The 16746-nt window shown below is 49.9% G+C and overlaps 1 protein-coding gene across 2 annotated transcripts in view; it reads left to right on the forward strand.

The window, feature by feature from the left end:
- The window catches only part of KIF11 (kinesin family member 11), a 124467-nt gene extending 107944 nt beyond the window's left edge, over nucleotides 1-16523 (forward strand). The window contains exons 17-23 of one of the 2 annotated variants that reach the window (XM_075348569.1): nucleotides 11897-12055; nucleotides 12369-12508; nucleotides 13106-13385; nucleotides 14029-14251; nucleotides 14336-14490; nucleotides 15355-15462; nucleotides 16099-16522. In XM_075348569.1, coding sequence (XP_075204684.1) covers nucleotides 11897-12055; nucleotides 12369-12508; nucleotides 13106-13385; nucleotides 14029-14251; nucleotides 14336-14490; nucleotides 15355-15462; nucleotides 16099-16227 — 1194 coding nt within the window. In that variant the 3' untranslated portion in view covers nucleotides 16228-16522. Of the gene's footprint in view, nucleotides 1-11896; nucleotides 12056-12368; nucleotides 12509-13105; nucleotides 13386-14028; nucleotides 14252-14335; nucleotides 14491-15354; nucleotides 15463-16098 lie in introns of both variants that reach the window. The other variant, XM_075348568.1, reaches the window with a different exon arrangement.
- The last annotated feature ends 223 nt before the right edge of the window (nucleotides 16524-16746 follow it).

Consider the following 16746-nt stretch of genomic DNA (forward strand, 5'->3'; position numbering starts at 1 on the left):
ATGGGCAATCTGGATCATTGCTCCCTGGCCACCCTCATTTGGAATAAAATCGGTGCTCCGGGGGGGTCCCAGGAAGACTCTCTGTATGATGAGGCAGACGTAGCTCATCAGGACTTTGATCCTGACACCGCTCTCACTCCGGATACACCGGATGGTGACGCCATAAGGAATGATCCTATAGCGTCCATCAATGGAATGTTGGATCTTTTCTCCCTCGGCTCCCCCAGCGGAGGAGTCAGCTTCACAGCAGGAGAAGTCCCATTTCAGTAGCTCAAGCGTATATTGAGTATTGTTCTGGCCACGCTGACTTCAGAGAAGCAGTCCAGGAACACCACGCTTCCCAGATAAGCGTTTTCTCCAAACGTATTAAGGATACACGTTATCCCTTCCCCCTGACGTGGTCAAGCGTTGGACCCAGGGTCCAAAGGTGGATTCTCCAATCTCCAGGCTTGCGGCTAGAGCCACAGTTGCAGTGGAGATGGGACTTCACTTAAAGATGCCATTGACAGACAGATGGACTCTGGTTGAAATCTGTCTGAGGCTATCGGCGTGTAGGTTGCTCCGGCATTCACAGCCGTATGGGCACCCTAAGCTTTTCAGCTGTTCTTGCGCAGCTGGTCTTGAGCACATGTACATCTGTGCCGCAGGGGCGTCCGTAACCTCGCAATGTCTGCATTGCGACTTACCCTATTAATGCTGTCCTGGAAGGACAGTCGAGGTTTCGGTCCTTCCCAGGCTCGGGCAGGTCCCAATTGTCCTCGTCCAAAAGGGCTGAAAAGCCTCAGAGGGGCTCAGCTTCCGGCCGGGCTCAATCACGCCCAAGGAAGGCAGCCGGAGGAACCGCTACCAAGGCGGTCTCCTCATGACTCTCAGCTCTCTCATCTCTCCGCATCCGCGGTTGATGGCAGACTCGCTCGCCTTTGGCGACATTTAGCTGCCACAGGTCACAGACCGGTGGGTGAGGGACAGTGTGCCCACGTGCACAGGACAGAGTTCTGTTCTCGTCCTCCGACTCGATTCTTCAGAACGTCCCCACCTCCCCACCGAGCAGATGCTCTTCTGCAGGCAGAAGGAGTGGTAATCCCGGTTCCTCTTCAGGAACAAGACACGGTTTTCCTCCAATCTGGTTGTGGTGCCAAAAAAGGATGGCTCTTTCCGTTCCGTTCTGGACCTAAAACTGCTCAACAAGCACGTGGAGGCCAGGCGGTTCCGGATGATACCCTCCGCTCCGTCATTGCCTCAATGTCTCAAGGAAATTTCCTAGCATCAATAGACATCAAAGATGCTTATCTCCACGTGCCGATTGCTACAGAGCACCAATGTTTTTCTACGTTTCGTGATAGGAAACGACCATCTTCAGTTCGTAGCTCTGCCATTCGGGCTGGCGACAGCCCCACGGGTGTTCGCCAAGGTCATGACGGCAGTGGTAGCAGTCTTGCACTCACAGGGACACTCTGTGATCTCTTACTTGGACGATCTACTTGTCAAAGCACCCTCTCAAGAGGCATGCCAACTCAGCCTGAATGTTGCGCTGGAGACTCTGCAGACGTTCGGGTGGATCATCAACTTCTCAAAGTCAAACCTGTCACGACCCAATCACTAACGTATCTTGGCATGGAGTTTCATACCCTCTCAGCGATAGTGAAGCTTCCGCTGGACAAGCAGCGGTCACTACAGACTGGGGTGCAGACTCTCCTTCCAGGTCAGTCGCACTCCTTAAGACGCCTCATGCACTTCCTCGGGAAGATGGTGGCGGCAATGGAGGCGGTTCCGTTTGCGCAGTTTCATCTGCGTCCACTTCAATGGGACATTCTCCGCCAATGGGACGGGAAGTCAACATCCCTGAACAGGAAAGTATCCCTTTCACAGACGGCAAGGACTCTCTGCAATGGTGGCTTCTTCCCACCTCATTATCACAGGGAAGATCCTTCCTACCACCGTCTTGGGCGGTGGTCACGACAGACGCGAGTCTGTCAGGGTGGGGAGCAGTTTTTCTCCACCACAGGGCTCAGGGTACGTGGACTCAGCAGGAGTCCACCCTTCAGATCAATGTTCTGGTAATCAGAGCAGTGTATCTTGCCCTACTAGCCTTCCAGCAGTGGCTGGAAGGAAAGCAGATCCGAATTCAGTCGGACAACTCCACAGCGGTGGCATACATCAATCACCAAGGAGGGACACGCAGTCGGCAAGCCTTCCAGGAAGTCCGGCGGATTCTGATGTGGGTGGAAGCCACAGCATCCACCATATCCGCAGTTCACATCCCCGGCGTAGAAAACTGGGAAGCAGACTTCCTCAGTCGCCAGGGCATGGACGCAGGGGAATGGTCCCTTCACCCGGACGTGTTTCAGGAAATCTGTCGCCGCTGGGGAAGGCCGGACGTCGACCTAATGGCGTCCCGGCACAACAACAAGGTCCCAACCTTCATGGCACGGTCTCGCGATCAAAGAGCGCTGGCGGCAGACGCCCTAGTGCAAGATTGGTCGCAGTTCCGGCTCCCTTATGTGTTTCCACCTCTGGCACTCTTACCCAGAGTGCTACGCAAGATCAGATCCGATTGCAGCCGCGTCATACTCGTCGCCCCAGACTGGCCGAGGAGGGCGTGGTATCCGGATCTGTGGCAGCTCACGGTCGGCCAACCGTGGGCACTACCAGACCGACCAGACTTACTGTCCCAAGGGCCGTTTTTCCATCGGAATTCTGCGGCCCTGAACCTGACTGTGTGGCCATTGAGTCCTGGATCCTAGCGTCTTCAGGATTATTCCACGGGGTCGTTGCCACCATGAGACAGGCTAGGAAGCCCACGTCCGCTAAGAACCACAGAACGTGGAGGATATTCTTATCCTGGGGCTCTGCTCAGGGAGTGTCTCCCTGGCCATTTGCATTGCCTACCTTTCTTTCTTTCCTGCAATCTGGGTTAGAAAAAGGTTTGGCGCTCGGCTCCCTTAAAGGTCCGGTATCGGCGCTATCCGTCTTTTTTCAGAGGCGTTTGGCACGCCTTCCTAAGGTGCGCACGTTCCTACAGGGGGTTTGCCATATCGTACCCCCGTACAAGCGGCCGTTAGATCCATGGGATCTGAACAGGGTACTAGTTGCCCTCCAGAAGCCGCCCTTCGAGCCTCTGAGGGAGGTTTCACTTTCTAGACTATCCCAGAAAGTGGCTTTTCTGGTAGCGATCACATCTCTTCGGAGAGTGTCTGAGCTGGCAGCGCTGTCATCCAAGACTCCCTTCCTGGTCTTCCACCAGGACAAGGTAGTGCTGCGCCACATTCAGGAGTTTCTCCCGAAGGTGGTATCCTCTTTTCATCTTAATCAGGATATCCCTTTGCCTTCGTTTTGTCCTCATGCAGTTCATCGGTATGAGAAGGATTTACATTTGTTAGATCTGGTGAGAGCACTCAGAATCTACATTTCCCGCACGGCGCCCTTGCGCCGTTCGGATGCACTCTTTGTCCTTGTCGCTGGTAAGCGCAAAGGGTCGCAGGCTTCTAAGGCCGCCCTGGCTCGATGGATCAAAGAACCAATTCTTGAAGCCTACCGTTCTGCTGGGCTTCCGGTTCCATCAGGGCTGAAGGCCCATTCTACCAGAGCCGTGGGTGCGTCCTGGGCATTGCGACACCAGGCTACGGCTCAACAGGTGTGCCAGGCAGCTACCTGGTCGAGTCTGCACACTTTCACCAATCATTATCAGGTGCATACCTATGCTTCGGCGGACGCCAGCCTAGGTAGAAGAGTCCTGCAGGCGGCAGTTGCCTCCCCGTAGGGGAGGGCTGTCTTCGCAGCTCTAACATAAGGTATTTCTTTACCCACCCAGGGACAGCTTTTGGACGTCCCAATCGTCTGGGTCTCCCAATGGAGCGCCGAAGAAGAAGGGAATTTTGTTACTTACCGTAAATTCCTTTTCTTCTAGCTCCTATTGGGAGACCCAGCACCCGCCCTGTTGTCCTTCGGGATTTTTGGGTTTTTTCGGGTACACATGTTGTTCATGTTGAACGGTTTTTCAGTTCTCCGATGTTACTCGGAGTGAATTTGTTTAAACCAGTTATTGGCTTTCCTCCTTCTTGCTTTTGCACTAAAACTGGTGAGCCAGTGATCCCACTGGGGGTGTATAGCCAGAAGGGGAGGGGCCTTACACTTTTTAGTGTAATGCTTTGTGTGGCCTCCGGAGGCAGTAGCTATACACCCAATCGTCTGGGTCTCCCAATAGGAGCTAGAAGAAAAGGAATTTACGGTAAGTAACAAAATTCCCTTCTTTGATTTCAAAGATTTGGAAGAAAAGCGGGTCCAATCTGGACTCCCGGCATGTCCCTTCTCACCCCACTGTGTCGGCGGTGCTGTTAAGGTTGATTTTACAAGGCTGGAGCCTTCACATGCCGCGCTCCTTCACCATCCCCTGAGGCTCTGGCTTGAAGTGGGAGCCATCACGGTTCTCACTGCTTTGCAGGAGACCGGTCTCCATCCGCAGCCCTTTTCAGGATCCTGCCGGACGAAGCGCTCACCTCCCAGGGACCTGGCACCTGCGTCTCACAAGCTAAGTACTGAGACGTTATTACCACAGACAGTGGTCTTTCCAGGGGTCCCTTGTACTTTATATATTGGGGAGAGTGTGTTATATGACTGTGGTAACATTTCCGGCCGGTTCTCCAGTTTTCACTGGAGAACCGCGCCGATGGTGCCTGCACGCTGGCCGCATGTTTAAATCTAGGCCCCGGCTTCGCCTGATTCCTAGTTTCGATTCTCTACCCCTGCATGTCAGTCAGTGCAGTGGGACAGTGTGGCTCCGCCCAGCGGCTGTTCAGCACAGGGAACGGACACTCCTCACTGAGGAAAGATTCCCTCCCCTGTATACCTCATTTGCCCTCCAGATCCTGCTCTCAGAGTAGGCCCCGCCCCCTCTCCTCGCTCCGGCGCCATTTTCTCAGCGTTCTCAATGTCTGCATAACCACATTGTGACAAATGGGGGCCTGGGCTGGGGGATCTGGAGGGCACAGAGATGTCTCTATGTTAAACGGTTTGGCAAGCCACAACCTCCGGTTGTGGACATGCTTATATACACTGTTTATATACTCTGCTGGGGGTCATTCTGGACAGAGCCCCCACTTCTGCAGCATGTCTCACATCAGAGCAAGGCTGTTCTTATTATGCACTGCTGTAGGCTCGTACTGCCTGTACCGAGCACTTAACCACATTGTGATGCCTGCTCTAACATAGTGGTGCCTCAGCCTGGAGGCTCATCCCCAGTGGTCCCTCCGGCTGCTCCGGCTCCGGTGGCTGATCCCCCGGTTTGGGCAGAATCCCTCTCTCCAGGGGACAGCTGTCCCGGACACTGCTGAGCATGCATCAGCCCCCTTCTCAGGGCGCTTCTGCTGCTACGGCTTGCTCAGCAAAGCTCACAGAGATTCTTCATCTGGTCTCAGTCCCCGTCCTCCTAAAATGGAGTCGCAGGGTCCCCTTTCCTTCCTCGTCCCGCAGCTCTGATTCACGAGCCGACTCGCAGGACGAGGAGGATGCTTTTACTAGGGGCTCGGACGCTACTTCATGTACATTGATCTGTCCGCAGATGCTAATGATTTGATTGCGTCCATTATATTTGTACTGGACCTCAATCAGCCTGTATCAGGGGTGCATTCCACTCTGGCAGAAAGGCATCAGTATACCTTAAGAGAACAAGGAGTGTGTTCCTTAACCACTCCAGTTTGTCAGCCCACTGTGACCAAGCCCAGAGCCTGTCCTGACAGACGCTTCCCAAAGCGTGGTTCTGATGACTGTTTCCCCCTTCCACCAGTGATGGTCAAGGAGTGGGCTCATTCACCAAGGGTGGACCCTCCGGTGTCTAGGCTTTCAGCCCGGACAGTTGTATCAGTGGCTGACTGCTCCTCTCTAAGGATCCCACTGTCCGCCAGGTTGTCCTTCTGGCCAAATCTATATATGAGGCGGCAGGGGCCTCGTTCTCCCCATCTTTTGCAGCAGTGCGGGCTCTCAAAGCCATCTCTGCTTCTCTGGAGGAGATGCATCCCCTCACCTAGGGACTTTATGCCCGAAATGGTTGCCTTAACTTCCAGGCTTCAGTCTTTTCATCCTATGCCATGTCTGCCATGCTGGAGACTGTCACCGCACTGCGGTGGCCTCGGCTACTTCCCTCGCTATCCGCAGGCTCCTGTGGCTTCGAGAGTGGAAGGCAGATGCTTCTTAAGAAGTTCCTTGCTGGGTTCCCTTTGCTGGTACCAGTCTATTCGGTGAACAACTGGATGAAATTATTACGGAAGTTTTTTGGCAGGAAGAGTACTTCCATGCCACAAACCCAGGAAACCTGTCCAGGGCAGGAACCAGTCGAGGTTTCGTTCCTTTCGTTCCTCTATCTGATCGTCCTCTAAGCCCTCGGCCTCGTCCACTTACTCAGCCAAGGTCCGTAAACCAACTAGTGCATGAAGCTGCATCCTCAGAAGTCCGCAGGAACTGCAGCCACCAAGGCAGCCTCCTCTCGTCCTTGGTCGGTGGCAGGCTCTCCCTCTTGGGCGACGTGTGGTTTCAACACGTCTTCGATCAGTGGGTGTGGGTTACCATCTCCCACGGCTACAGAATAGAATTCTATCCAGCCCGCCAAACAGATTTTTTCCTGTCAACTCCCCCCTGCTCCAAGGCCGCCGCCTTCTCACAGGCCGTGGCATTCTTGCAGGCCAATGGACTAATTGTACCAGTTCCCGAATGGGAACGGTTCTGAGATTTCTACTCAAATCTCTTCCTAGTCCCCGAAAAGGACGGTGCTTTCCGACCTGGATCTCAAGCTTCTCAACAAGCATGTCAGGTGCGGCATTTTTGCATGGAATCTCTGCGATCAGTCAATGACCCAAGGAGATTTCTTAGCATCCATCGACATCAGAGATGTCTTTCTGCTTGTGCCAACCGCAGTTTCACACCAGCGTTGGCTACGTTTTGTAATCGGAGAGGAACATTTCCAATTCGTGGCTCTCCCCTTCGGGTTAGCCACGGCCCCTCGTGTATTCACAAGGTCATGGCAGCAGTGGTTGCGGTTCTGCACCTCCAGGGGTTGGTAGTGATTCCTTTCCTGGACGACCTTCTAGCAAGGCTTCATCCAGTGCTCACTCTCAGCGGAGTGTCTCGCTCACTCTCAGCGGAGTGTCTCGCTCACTCTCGCCACGCTTGCAAGTCCACTCTGACTCCGACCCAGGACCTTGCGTCCCTAGGGATGCAATTCGAGACTCTTCTGGCACTTGTGAAGCTGCCCTTAGTCAAACAGCAGTCCCTTCATCTGGCGGTTCGCTCTCTGCTGAGGCTCCGCCGTCATTCCATCAGGTGCTGGGACAGATGGTGGCGTCAATGGAAGCGGTTCCCTTTGCCAGTTCCATCTGCGTCCCCTGCAGCTGGACATTCTCCGCTGTTGGGACAAGCGGACCTCTTCCTTGCACAGGCTGGTGGCTCTGTCGCCACAGACCAGGAGCTCTTTAGTGGTGGCTTCGGCCCCTCTCTGTCCCAGGGACACTCCTTTCTGGCCCCGTCCTGGGTGATTCTCACCATGGATGCCAGTCTATCCGGCTGGGGAGCAGTGTTTCTCCACCACCGAGCACAGGGCACTTGGACTCCGTCCGAATCAGCCCTCTCGATCAATGTGCTGGAAATCAGGGCTGTACTCCTAGCTCTCGTAGTTTTTCACCACCTGTCGGTGGGCAAGCACATTCGAGTCCAGTCAGACAACGCGACAGTAGTTGCCTACATCAATCACCAAGGCTGGACTCGCAGCCGCCTAGCAATGTTGGAAGTTCAACGTATCCTTCAGTGGATGGAGGACTCAAAGTCCACCATATCTGCAGTCCACATCCCAGGCGTTGAAAACTGGGAGGCAGATTATCTCAGCCGTCAAACCGTGGACAGCGGCGAGTGGGCCCTGCATCCGGCAGTGTTCCGGTCAATCTGCCGCAGGCGGGGCACTCCGGAAGTGGATCTAATGGCATCCCGGCACAACAACAAGGTCCCGGTTTACGTGGCTCGCTCCCACGATCCTCAGGCCTTTGTAGCGGACGCGCTACTTCAAGATTGGTCCCAGTTCCGTCTGGCCTACGTGTTTCCCCCTAGCTCTCTTGCCCAGAGTCCTGCGCAAGATCAGAATGGAGGGTCGTACTCATCGCCCCAGACTGGCCCAGGCGAGCTTGGTTCCCAGACCTGCTCCGTCTGTCCGTAGAGGTGCCGTGGCATCTCCCGGACCGGCCAGACCTTCTCTCACAGGGTCCGTTTTTCCGCCAGAATTCTGCGGCTCTCAGATTGACGGCGTGGCTCTTGAGCCCTGAATCCTTACGGCTTCAGGCATTCCTTCCGAGGTCATCTTCACTATGACTCAGGCTCGGAAGTCTTCCTCGGCCAGGATTTACCACAGGACTTGGAGAATTTTTCTGTCCTGGTGTCGTTCTTCCAGCCATGCCCCTTGGCCGTTTTTCCTTGCCGACCATCCTGTCCTTTCTACAGTCCGGTCTGTAGCTAGGACTGTCCCTCAATTCCCTCAAGGGACAGGTCTCGGCTCTGTCAGCGTTGCTCCAGCGGCGTATCGCCCGGCTGGCCCAGGTGCGCACCTTCATGCAGGGCGCATCTCACATCATTCCGCCTTACCGGCGGCCTCTGGATCCCTGAGACCTTAATCTGGTCCTCACGGCCTTACAGAAACCCCCCTTTGAGCCTCTTAGGGAGGTTTCGTTGTTTCGTCTTTCACAGAAAAGTGTTTTTTCTGGTGGCCATAATTTCTCTCAGGAGAGTCTCTGATTTGACTGTGCTCTCTTCGGAGTCACCCTTTTTGTTTTTTTTCACCAAGACAGGGTGGTTCTCCGTCCGACTCCGGGCCTTCTCCCTAAGGTGGTGTCTCCTTTCCACCTTAACCAGGACATTTCATTGTCTTCCCTTTGTTCGGCCCCTGTGCATCGCTTTGAGAAAGCGTTGCATGCTTTAGATTTGGTGCGGACGCTCCGGATCTATGTGTCACGCACCGCTGTTCTTAGGCGGTGCACCTCTCTTTTTGTGCTGACCACAGGTCAGCGCAAGGGTATCTCGGCTTCTAAACCGACCCTAGCTCGTTGGATTAGGTCGGCCATATCCGATGCCTACCAATGTTCTCAGGTGCCTCCCCCGCCGGGGATTAAGGCGCACTCGACCAGAGCTGTCGGTGCCTCTTGGGCTACGGCTCAGCAGGTCTGTCAGGCTGCCACTTGGTCTAGTCTGCACACCCTTTCGAAGCACTACCAAGTGCATGCTCATGCTTCGGCAGATGCGAGCTTGGGCAGACGCATCCTTCGGACGGCTGTCGCCCATTTGTGAAGTTAGGTTTGCCTACTTCTCAGTTTCTGTTTATTCCCACCCATGGACTTCTTTGAGACGTCCCATGGTCTGGGTCTCCCATAAGGAACGATGAAGAAAGAGAATTTTGTTACTTACCGTAAATTCTTTTTTCTTATAGTTCCGACATGGGAGACCCAGCACCCTCCCTGTTGCCTGTTGGCAGCTTTCTTGTTCCGTGTGTCTTCACCGGCTGTTGTTGTAGACAGAGGTTCCGGTTATTTCGGGTTTTACTATCTCTACTTATGGGTGGATGTCCTCCTTCAGCTTTTGCACTAAACTGGTTGGATTTGTCATCCGGGGAGTGTATATGCTCGGAGGGAGGAGCTACACTTTTAGTGTAGTACTTTGTGTGTCCTCCGGAGGCAGAAGCTATACACCCATGGTCTGGGTCTCCCATGTCGGAACTATAAGAAAAAGAATTTACGGTAAGTAAACAAAATTCTCTTTTTATCAACTTAAGGGAGCTTTACACGCTGCGACATCGCTAATGCGGAGTCGTTGGGGTCACGGAATTTGTGACGCACATCTGGCCGCATTAGCGATGTTGCTGCATGTGACACCGATGAGCAATTTTGCATCGTTGCAAAAAACGTGCAAAATCGCTCATCGGTGACATGGGGGTCCATTCTCGATTTTATCGTTACTGCAGCAGTAACTATGTAGTTCGTCGCTCCTGCGGCAGCACACATCGCTGTGTGTGACGCCGCAGGAACGAGGAACCTCTCCTTACCTGCTTCCCGGCCGCTATGCTGAAGGAAGGAGGTGGGCGGGATGTTCCGGCCACTCATCTCCGCCCCTCCGCTTCTATTGGGCGGCCGCTCAGTGACGCCGCACGAACCGCCCCCTTAGAAAGGAGGTGGTTCGCCGGTCACAGCGACGTCTCCGGGCAGGTAAGTATGTGTGACGGGTCTGCGCGATGTTGTGCGGCACGGGCAGCGATTTGCCCGTGTCGCACAACAGATGGGGGCGGGTACCCACGCTAGCGATATCGGGACCGATATCGCAGCGTGTAAAGTAGCCTTTACTCTTGAATTTCAAAACCTAAACATCCGAGCTGATGACTACAGGTATGTATAGAATGAGCCTGATAGTGCCAGTATAGCACTGGCTTTAGCTTATACACGAAAATCCTGGTGATTGGCTCCCTTTTAAGAAGTCGTATATACCTCAGCATGGTACTATTAAACATGGCGCTAAGTACAAGCCCTCGCAGGGCTCCATTGCTGGAAGAATTATCTGGCCTTTGAAAAGGAGGTAGGGAATTGCCATTTCTAGGTGTGGGTGGTGTGTAGGTGTTTTAATCTTTCAACTTTTTTTTTTTTTTTTTTTTCTTTTTTCAGTTTTTAAACATAAGTAACACATCAAAGCTATTAGTACATAAATGAATTAGTCATTGAATATCATTAGTACCACAAATACAGTAAGGCTACTTTCACACCAGTTTTTTTCCATCAGGCACAATCCGGAAAAAACAGATAAAACGGATCTGGCGTAATGCGCCAAAAACGGATGCGGCCGCCGGATTCGTTTTTTTAAACTGAGCATGCTCCAATTTACTTTAATAAACAGATCCAGCAAAAGAAACAGATGCGAAAACTGATGCGCCGGATCAGTTTTGACGGATCAGGTATACCGGATCCGTGAAAGGATCCGGCGCATCCATTTTTGCATATTCTGCGCCGGATCCGTTGCATCAGGCACACGCTGGATTGTGCCTGATATCAAAAAACTGATGTGTGAAAGTAGCTTTATAAAGGGGAATTAACAACTGTAGCCCCTTTCGAGGGGGGGTGACTAGAGTATATGAAAAGAGAGCAAGGAAAGAGGAGGCATGGGTACCTTTTTTAAGAATATGGTGATACAAAGGGGATGAAAGGAAAGGCCTCCCAGTGAAACCACTTTGTAGCCACAAAGTCAATTCCCTGTTGTGTTAGCAATCAAGAGATTATTTTCGATGAGTCATTGAAATTTTGGAAAACCATTCCGGTAGGATCAGGGGGATCTGTAGACCTCCAACAATGTGGGATCACTGTCTTGGCAGCTTGAAGTAGGTGCCTCAGTAGTGATTTTTTTTGTAAATGGACTTGTACATGGGAAACATTGTATAACAAAATTACTTCCGGGGATGGGGGAACAGATACCCCTGTCATTTGTTGTAAGCCATTTCAATGTATCGCATATATCGCATATATCGCATATAGAAGCTTTCCCAACAGATCTGCACATACTTTGGGTGTAGTAGCGCAGCAGATTTGTTGCAGGACTCTCTTCTTAGGTCTCATTCACACATCCGTTTTCTCATGTGAGTGATCGCCATGTTTTTCAAGTTTAGCACTGGTACTTATGAAAGTCTATAAGGCTGACTGAGTGGTCCATGCAAAATTGCGGAGATGTGTCCTATCTTGGTTTGAATGTTGGATGATATTAGCCAAGGTAGGCTTTTGGAGTGTTAGGTGAGGGGGGTGGGAAATTGGACCAAACTCTGATTGTAAGTGACATGCAGACGTATTTTACCTCCTGCCCGTCTGTCCTGCTCAGTGTGATGTGCCTCTGGTTACAGGTTGATTCTCATAAAGAGGAGCTGACGAGGTTCTTCACCGGACACTCCCTGATGCTGCACAAGTTGCGTCTGGACTCCACTTCTGCCCTTTCCACCATCCAGGCGGAGACTGAGAGTTTAAAAGAAGAGCTCCAGACGGTCCGGACCCTGCAGTCACAGGTAAAAATGTGGATTGTATATACTTCCATAACTCTAGTCCCTGGTAGGCCCGATTTCTTTTACTTACAAGGTCCTTCTGAGGTGGTCATCTTACCACGGAGGTGGGGGCTGGTCTGAGTAATAGACGGCTGTTGTGACACTCTGTGATAACTGATGTCGTACGACATGGTCACAGATTGATTGAAGTGACACTTTTGGGTTGGGAGGCATATTATGAATGAAAACAGGGGGTTTTTGTCATTCTGATCGCATGTGATCCGCCATATCCTTGAAATGAACACTCATAATGAAATCTATTTTATCTTTCGTTTAGGGACTGAACAATCTCTGTTCTCTGCTGCAAAATCAGCTGAATCTTTTTGCCGTGGAAGCAGATCAGAGCCTCGAGGGCCTTCTTGTTAAAGGAGGAAAGTTGATGAGTTCTGCTCGGCAATGTCAACAAAATCTGGATAAGTAAGCTCAGAACCTAGTAGTATATAGTTTCTAGGGGTTTCCACTTAAGCGGACCCCTAACCATTCTATAAAGGTAACATAATGGAGCAGGTACTCCTCTTCCCCAGTTTCTGTGCTGACTCTCCACTGCTGCTCTGGTTCAGTATTTTGACTGCAGCGGTTGACAGCTCTCATCACCCCTGCGGTCAATCACTGAGCTAAGTGGTTCTATTAAATGTACACCACATAAAACGTCAAGCTCAGTGATTGGCTGCAGCGGTATTGTGCTCTGTCCACATGACAACACTGCTTCAGCCAAAACAGAGACCAAAGTGCTTGTGCTCGACCTGGGAAGGGTGAACTCCTGCTCTGCTCTGTCACATATGTAAAGGGGTTTGTGATCCACTTCTTTCTTTTTTTTTTTTTTTTTTTGACTGTTGAAGGGGTCTTCCACTTGGAGTGTATTTTTGTGTTGTCATGGTGCCATTTTATGGATGTATGGCCCTCACTTTGTCCATGAGGTGTGTAGACTGGTTAGGATGTGAATGCAGACACTAGACCCAATCCAGTACGCTGTGCTGTTACCTGGTAATGCTGACTTTTGCCTTTTCCTTCCAGTGTTACATCAGAAGCCATTGAACTTGCCTCAAGCCACCACAAGGTATTCGTAGATCAGAGTGGCGATGTAGCCAGTGAAATCCGGCAACTATCGGGATCCAACATGAGCACCATAGATGAGTCCAACAGTCTGTGCAAGAAGCTCAGCAGCAACATCACTGCCCTCTCTCAGGAGACAGAGAGCTGGTGTGAGACCACCAGGAACAATATGGTTTCCATTATGGAAAAGCAGGACTGTTACTTACAGGACACAAAATCCCACCTCCAAAGCTTCCACAGGGTAAGTACCCGGTCACATTGCTGAGTGCTGCACATTCTTTTAGCAATGGGAACATTTTTTGAGCATTGAAGGTTATCGCCTATCCACAGGATAGATGTGACTACTCGGACTGGTGCATTTCCAAGCCCCGTTCTGGGATTCGTGGTCAGATCACCACCAAAGAAAATGTGTTGTGTACCAACTCTCCATTCATTGTCTTGAAGGCTGCACTGTCGAAGGCAGTCTCCGATCGTCCCATTGAGAATGAATGGAGTGGTGGCATACATGTGCATCCAATGCACCACTCTGATGGGGCACCTTAGACCAATCTTGTCTTGATTAATCCTTTAAAGGGGCTCAGGAGGTCCCATAGAAAATTGAGCTGAGGTGCACATGATCAACCACCATTCCATTCACATTAGGAGGTCTCAAGAGTCTAGGTTCTTGGGATTCAGTAGACAGACTCTCAACAATCTGTTAGTAATCCCCTAGCTGTAACTTCTAAACTTAGTGCGGCATCTTTTATCTACTGTAGGACCAGTTTGTGTTCCCTGGTTATCTCTTATTACTTGGAGATTTCTGTCCATATTTTTTCTTGCAGCATCTGTGTTCCCACGTGTTGCAGATGACCTGATGGTTTAGCCATTTTTGTTTTCTCCTGCAGGCTGTGGATCATCGCTGCAGTTCCTCAGTGGCTCAGATTACAGATATGGTCCACCAGCAGAAGCTTGCCGAAGAGACTGCTATAGCCACACTAGTGACACAGGTCAAGAATGGGAAGGAAATGATTGTGGAGCAGCAGCTGGAGATTCACGAGCAAACACAAGCCAGTCTGGATAAACTCAATTCTTACATTAAGGAAGAACTCCGAATCGACCTACCAACCGGTGAGCGGCCAAGAAACAAGCCTTCATCTTGTTTGGGCGTTACAACTGAGTTATTTACTAATGGCGTTCACTTTTCTGTTGCAGGTGCCACCCCCCAGAGGAGAGAATATATTTACCCCAAGTTTCTCACAAAGTCACAACCAAGAGACATCCTCCTAGAACAGTTCAGGAAGCAGCAGGAAGAGTTTCAAGTGCTCTTCAACAATGTGGTTCCCATATCGGAGGAACCTGTGGACCAGGTAAGCCGATGGGAGCACGATCTATGAAAAGGGGTCAGTGTGAATAATGGCAGGCAGGCCAAAGTGTGTGCTCCAGTCCCTGGCAGTATAGCTTGGCTATGGGAAAAGGTTGATCCACACAAGGGCAACCACCGATGTGACTGTGATAACCCCTGCTGTGCTGTAAAAAGTGGGTCAGAACATTATCGGCAGAATGGAAGTCTTGGGATAAATCCCGATAGACAATTCCTTATATTTCATATCTAACAATTCTTGGCCTATTCAATTGATGGGAATAACCCATTAAAGGTTCAGTTGAATCATGCAGTCTAAACCATGTGCAACAGCAATCAGTTTGGTTGCACGATTGCAGCCAAGTATATTTTTCCCTGAAATGCTCCTTTTTCTTTGAAAACCTGTTTTCGCAAGAGCCATCCAGGGGCCATAGGGAGAAGCAAGACTAATCCGGTGCCTCCCCTGGCCAGCTTCTCGCAACCAGGACCTGTCCATCTAGAGCAGAGCAGGGAGAAGCCGGCCATGGGCAACACCGGACTATTTTCATTTCTAGCTATGATTCCCATCCAGATCCTCAAACCTTTTTTCTTTTTTTTCTTTTTTTTTCTTTTTTTTTTTTTTTTTTTTTTTTTTGAAACACCTGAGATTTTTCAGAGAAAAATATACCTGATTGCCAGGCTCTTATGCCTGCCATCTGGGTTTTGGGCAGCATGAAGCAGCAGGTTTTATTATTTATTAATAATAATAATAATAATAATTAATTAATATATTTTCTGTTAATTTAGGAGGGGGAGCACAGATTTCTTTTTGCATTTGATAGATTTTACATATGTTTCTAAGCGCTAAAAGAAATGATTCCTTCTTTCTCAGGACTCCCTTGAAGATGAGCCAGTTGTTAATGACAGTATCATGAGCGAGAAGTCCATCATAGATGTCAATGTGGTTTGCCAGGAAAATGGAGGTGTTCCCTTTTTCCATGTAAGACCTTGTCTGAAGATTTGCTTGTATCATTTGTATAAAATTTCTGTTTTGGTGATTCATAGTCTACAACAGAATAGATAAAAAAAAAAAATTAAATTGGAAGCAGCCAAGACCAGAAGCAGATGTGTATGGGATATTACTCTTGTAATCGGTCTCTTCCAAAAATGCTATCTATCGGTCATTCTACAGGTAAATACTGTATTTTTCAGAATATAAGACGCACTTTTTCCCCCCCCAAATATTGGAGGTGGAAAATGATGGTGCGTCTTATAATCCAGATATAGGTGACACTAGGGCGGTGAGGCAGGGTCGTCGTTGTCGTGAGCAGGGTAATGCTGTGGTCCTGGGTTTGGGAGGCGGGGATGTCACGGTGGCGCAATGTGGATGCCATTGATCTTCAGCCAGTGGACGTGAGGCCGTGCATGCACAGATCTCTGCTCTCACAAGCTGTAAAGTGTTGATATTTTTCAGCAATTAATCCTCCCGGCCCGTATATATATATTATATAATATAATATTATTCAGCCTATACTCATCGTTTCTAGTGTCCTCCGATGTAGACTCTAAGAGATTTTATGGGGAGTGCCCAACAACTTACTACTTTTTTTTTTTTTTTTTTTTCTTTGTTCAATAGCAAAAGAAAGGACACAAAAAAGAAAAGGAAAACAAGGCGAACGCAGCAATCCTGGAGCGATCGAAGCTCACAGAAGACGGAGAGGCCTCCCTCCCCAGATCCAAACTTCCCCTGAGGATCCAGAACTAGGCGGCAACACTTCTCCTGTACATAGTCTTACCAAGAATATTTTTATATATTTTGAAACTTTCTGTTTTTGTGTTTTTGTTTTTCGTTTTTTGTGTTTTTAAAAACTTCTTCTCCTGGACTTTTATTCTTGTCGTGTCCACGTGATTCTTTATATGTTTAAACCTCGCACCTCATTCATTGTTGGCAGCTGGAAATACCATTCGGCAATAAACTTTTTATTTTTTATTGTTAAATAAATGTTACACTTTCCAGATGATTAATTAAAATATCTATTTGTATATTTAAAGATGTTGACTTAGGAGAATTATGGAAAATGGGCCTGGTATTTTGTGTGTGGTTTTCAGGGCTGTGGAGTCTGAGTCGAAGTTCCTTTTGGTGGAGTCTGAGTCGGTATAAAATGCACCGACTCCTAAAATATATAATAAATTGGGGACAGTAGTGCAATGCAGAATGTGCTGAATATTTTTCATAGGAATTTGGGAAAGTTATGAAATGTCCTATAAATGTCTGTTCTATTCC

The sequence above is a fragment of the Anomaloglossus baeobatrachus genome, chromosome 5, assembly GCF_048569485.1.
Source record: "Anomaloglossus baeobatrachus isolate aAnoBae1 chromosome 5, aAnoBae1.hap1, whole genome shotgun sequence".
Lineage (NCBI taxonomy): Eukaryota > Metazoa > Chordata > Amphibia > Anura > Aromobatidae > Anomaloglossus > Anomaloglossus baeobatrachus.